Source organism: Protopterus annectens, chromosome 9.part0, assembly GCF_019279795.1.
Source record: "Protopterus annectens isolate FY-2018-M chromosome 9.part0, PAN1.0, whole genome shotgun sequence".
Lineage (NCBI taxonomy): Eukaryota > Metazoa > Chordata > Ceratodontiformes > Protopteridae > Protopterus > Protopterus annectens.
The window spans coordinates 1,684,485,145-1,684,488,662 of NC_056743.1; the positions used below are offsets into that span (position 1 = coordinate 1,684,485,145).

At 38.7% G+C, this 3,518-nt stretch overlaps 1 protein-coding gene across 1 annotated transcript; it reads right to left on the reverse strand.

The window, feature by feature from the left end:
- Positions 1-1,771: 1,771 nt before the first annotated feature.
- LOC122810760 (olfactory receptor 2B6-like) lies at positions 1,772-2,737 on the reverse strand. Its single transcript, XM_044082322.1, has one exon. The coding sequence runs from the start codon at positions 2,735-2,737 to the stop codon at positions 1,772-1,774; it is 966 nt and encodes a 321-aa protein (XP_043938257.1).
- Between the last annotated feature and the right edge of the window lie 781 nt (positions 2,738-3,518).

Sequence of the window (3,518 nt, forward strand, 5' to 3'; positions counted from 1 at the left end):
TGTCTAACAGTGACACAGAAGTGATACCCGGGGTAAACCTATGATCTCCCATCCACTCATCAAGATTTCTCTTGAAGAGAGTCAATGAGGGACTCTGCCTAACCTGGACTGGGATTTTATTCCATAGTGAAGGGAGCCTCTGGGTTATGAATCTGTCCCTCCAGCATGTCCTATTTATTTCAGTGCTGAGGTTCAAGTCTCTCGAGTGTAGCTCGATGGGATTTGGATTTTTTGAGGTGCAGCATGTCCCTTAATTCCGGGTTGGACATGGCCTTATACGTCAGGCACAGGTCACCTCTGAGCAGGTGGTATGCCACTGAGTAGAGCTGGAGTTTCTTTAACCGGGCAGCATATGGCATCTGTTTGAGCCCTTTGATCCTCTTGGTGAGGTACTTTTGGGGTCTTTCCAGTTGCTGCAGGTGTTTGGTAAGGTACATCCCAAAAGGGGCATTGTACTCGATTATGGGCCTGATGAGGGATGAGTAAAGAGGCACGATGACCTCCCCTAATCTAGATGTGAATCCCTTCATGATTAGGTGGGCTATATAAAATGTTTTTCTAACCACTTTGGCCACGTGGTTGTCAAATGAGAGATTGCTATCAACTTGGGTCCCCATTTCCCTAATGACTTCTTCAGTACTTAATGGATTACCACCTATGTGGTAATTTGTGGGCACTTTGTTTTTGCCAAAGGGGATGACTATACACTTTTTGGCGTTTAGCTTGAGGCCATGGCTCTGGCACCAGTTGACTGTTTCTATGAGGCCCTTTTGGAGGATACTTGTGTCGGCTGGAGAGTCGATTATGGCGCCCAGTTTGCAGTCATCTGCAAACTTGGTCAGCCACAGTCCTTCCGTGTTGGCCTGTACCTCCGAGAAATATATACCAAACAAGAGAGGTCCCAGGACTGAGCCTTGTGGGACGCCACTTGTAACTGGTTTGGAGTCTGACATGGCTCCAGCAATTCTAACCATGTGGATTCTGTCCTTGAGCCAGTTTGCAACCCATCTAGTGACATAGGGGTTTATATTTAAGCTGGTGAGCTTATCTATAATGCCTGAGTGGGGTATTGTATCGAAGGCTTTTGCAAGGTCCAGATAGGCTGTGTGGACCACCTTCCCTTCGTCAATGGCCTTGGTGACTGTTTCAAAGAAGTCAACCAGGTTTAAGAGGCAGGATCTGCCCTTAACAAAGCCAAACTATCACAACAGGGTTTATATTAATGGCCATTTCTGAAGAAAAGTAAACATGAAACTCTAATATCTGGCATTATTTATTGTCTGTAATCCTTTGTGATCTACCCTTAAATCAAAAATGCTATGGGGGGCATGGAAAAAATCTGAAGCAAAATTAGGGACATTTGGCAAAATGTTGGACAGTTGAGAAGTAGACATACTGTGTGTGTGTCATATTTATGCATGGATGTCAAGTGAGGGAAGTGCAGCTCTTAACATATGAATATGTAGTACTCTCTATGATATTTAGTATTAATAGTGAGGTACTATTAATTATAAGTATGCAGGAAGCATTGTGATTAGTTGTTTCCATATGCACTGGAGAAGAAGTGGGGTGTTTGTGTTAATTGCTTCATGCACACCAACACTAATGACATCACCAGGAGAGTAACCCAGTACATATAGGCTATTTAACTGAACAGCACCATAGTTGTCTGACAATACACAAATGCAAATTAGGAAAGTGGGTCAAAATAATAAACGTGGCTAAGTATGTGAGACTGCATGTGGTTAGATGGGAAAATGACAAACAAAAATCAACCATTACGGGTGTGATATTTTTTAAGAATTTTGAAGAAACTGACCCTGATATCTTTGGTTTTCAAAAAATAAATTAAGGGGTTAACCAGTGAGGGAAGAATGTTCTGCAACACAGCAGCCAATACTCGTGCATCAACAGAGAACCCAGGTACTTTGTAGGAGAGGAACACAACAGCTGCTACTAGATAGAAAACAGCAATGACAAACAGGTGGCTGGTGCAAGTAGAAAATGCTTTCCAGCGTTCTTTGGAAGAAGCAACTTTAAGAACTGAAACAACAATTTTTCCATATGAAAACCCAATAGAAAACAGCATCACTATTATTAATATCATAGCACCTAAAAAATTAATTGCATCTTGGACAGAAACATCACCACAAGCTAAAGCAGTGATTGCAATAAGTTCACAGCAGTAGTGATCAATTTTATTGGGTCCACAAAATGGTGTACAAAATACCCATGATGCCAGAAGCAATGATGTCATGAGTCCTGTTATCCAGCAGCAAGCAGACAGTGCAATAGCATGCTTGTTAGTCATCATTGTAGAATAGTGAAGAGGCCAGCAAACAGCTTGATAACGGTCATATGCCATAATACCCAATAAACAGCCCTCTGTAATTCTAAAAATCATAATGGAAGTCATTTGTGTGACACAGGTACCAAAACCAATCACATTGTCATCACTGATTAAATAGTACAGCATCTGTGGAATTGTTACTGTTGGGATGAATAAGTCTAATACAGCAAGGTTACCAATGAAATAATACATAGGAACATGTAGTCCGTTGTCTAACATCATAACTATTAAAACAATTAGGTTTCCAAATAATGTAGCAGTAAATCCTGTAAAGAAAACTGTAAAGATGATAGTCCTTGATGTCCAGTCCTGAAATCCAGGAAAAGCACTGAAGACAAAGTGTGACACGTGAAAACGTGTGTGGTTCTGTTCTGACATTGCTGGCATTCCTGATTAATGATCCTTTGAAATAAAATGAAAAAAAATGCCAAATACTTAATAAGACTCTGCTTTGTCTCCTGCAATAGAATATGAAAATAAATTATCAGTAACACTTTTCATGTAACAAATGTGCCATACTAAAAAAAAGTGGAAACCAAGCAAAGAGAAAAGTTAAGCTTAGAATTTTTATAAAGAAAACAGTGGTATAACTTGCAATAAAATTATTAAAAGTGTTTATGGTCACTAAAATAGAGATAATGAAGGAGTAAACTTCTAAAGTGGTCACAGTCAACCATCATGTATTTTAAATATTGTATTGTACAGTAAAACATTTGTATATGGGTTGCAGTTTCCTAACAGGGAAAGGTAAATATTTTCCCAAGCTTCACATTCATCGTTTAACAGAAATACAAATGTCCACTATTAAAATGTGCTTGAGAACTGGGGAATATTTATACTCCTTCATGTTTTAGATCCAGATCAGTCCAAATGCAGTCTGATGAAGTTCATTATGAACAAAAGCATTTACAGAGTTTTGTGATTAAAGATTTTTCACTGTTATTTTACAATCATTTTACTTTTTATTTATGATGGTTTAGCATTTGGTTTTAGCCTTGAGTTACTTATTGTAGTCTAGAAAACTGCAATAACTCATTTTACACGTTAACAAGATGTCACATTTCTGACTGCTTACAGACTAGACATAAATTGCCTATAGTTCAGAGTCAAATTTAATTCAAATGTGAGAGCAATCAAATACAGCATCTTTTTACCTTATCTTTTTAAT

Excerpts from the sequence above, each read along its gene's own strand:
- LOC122810760 (XM_044082322.1), bottom strand. The coding sequence starts at position 2,737 with ATGCCAGCAATGTCAGAACAGAACCACACACGTTTTCACGTGTCACAC.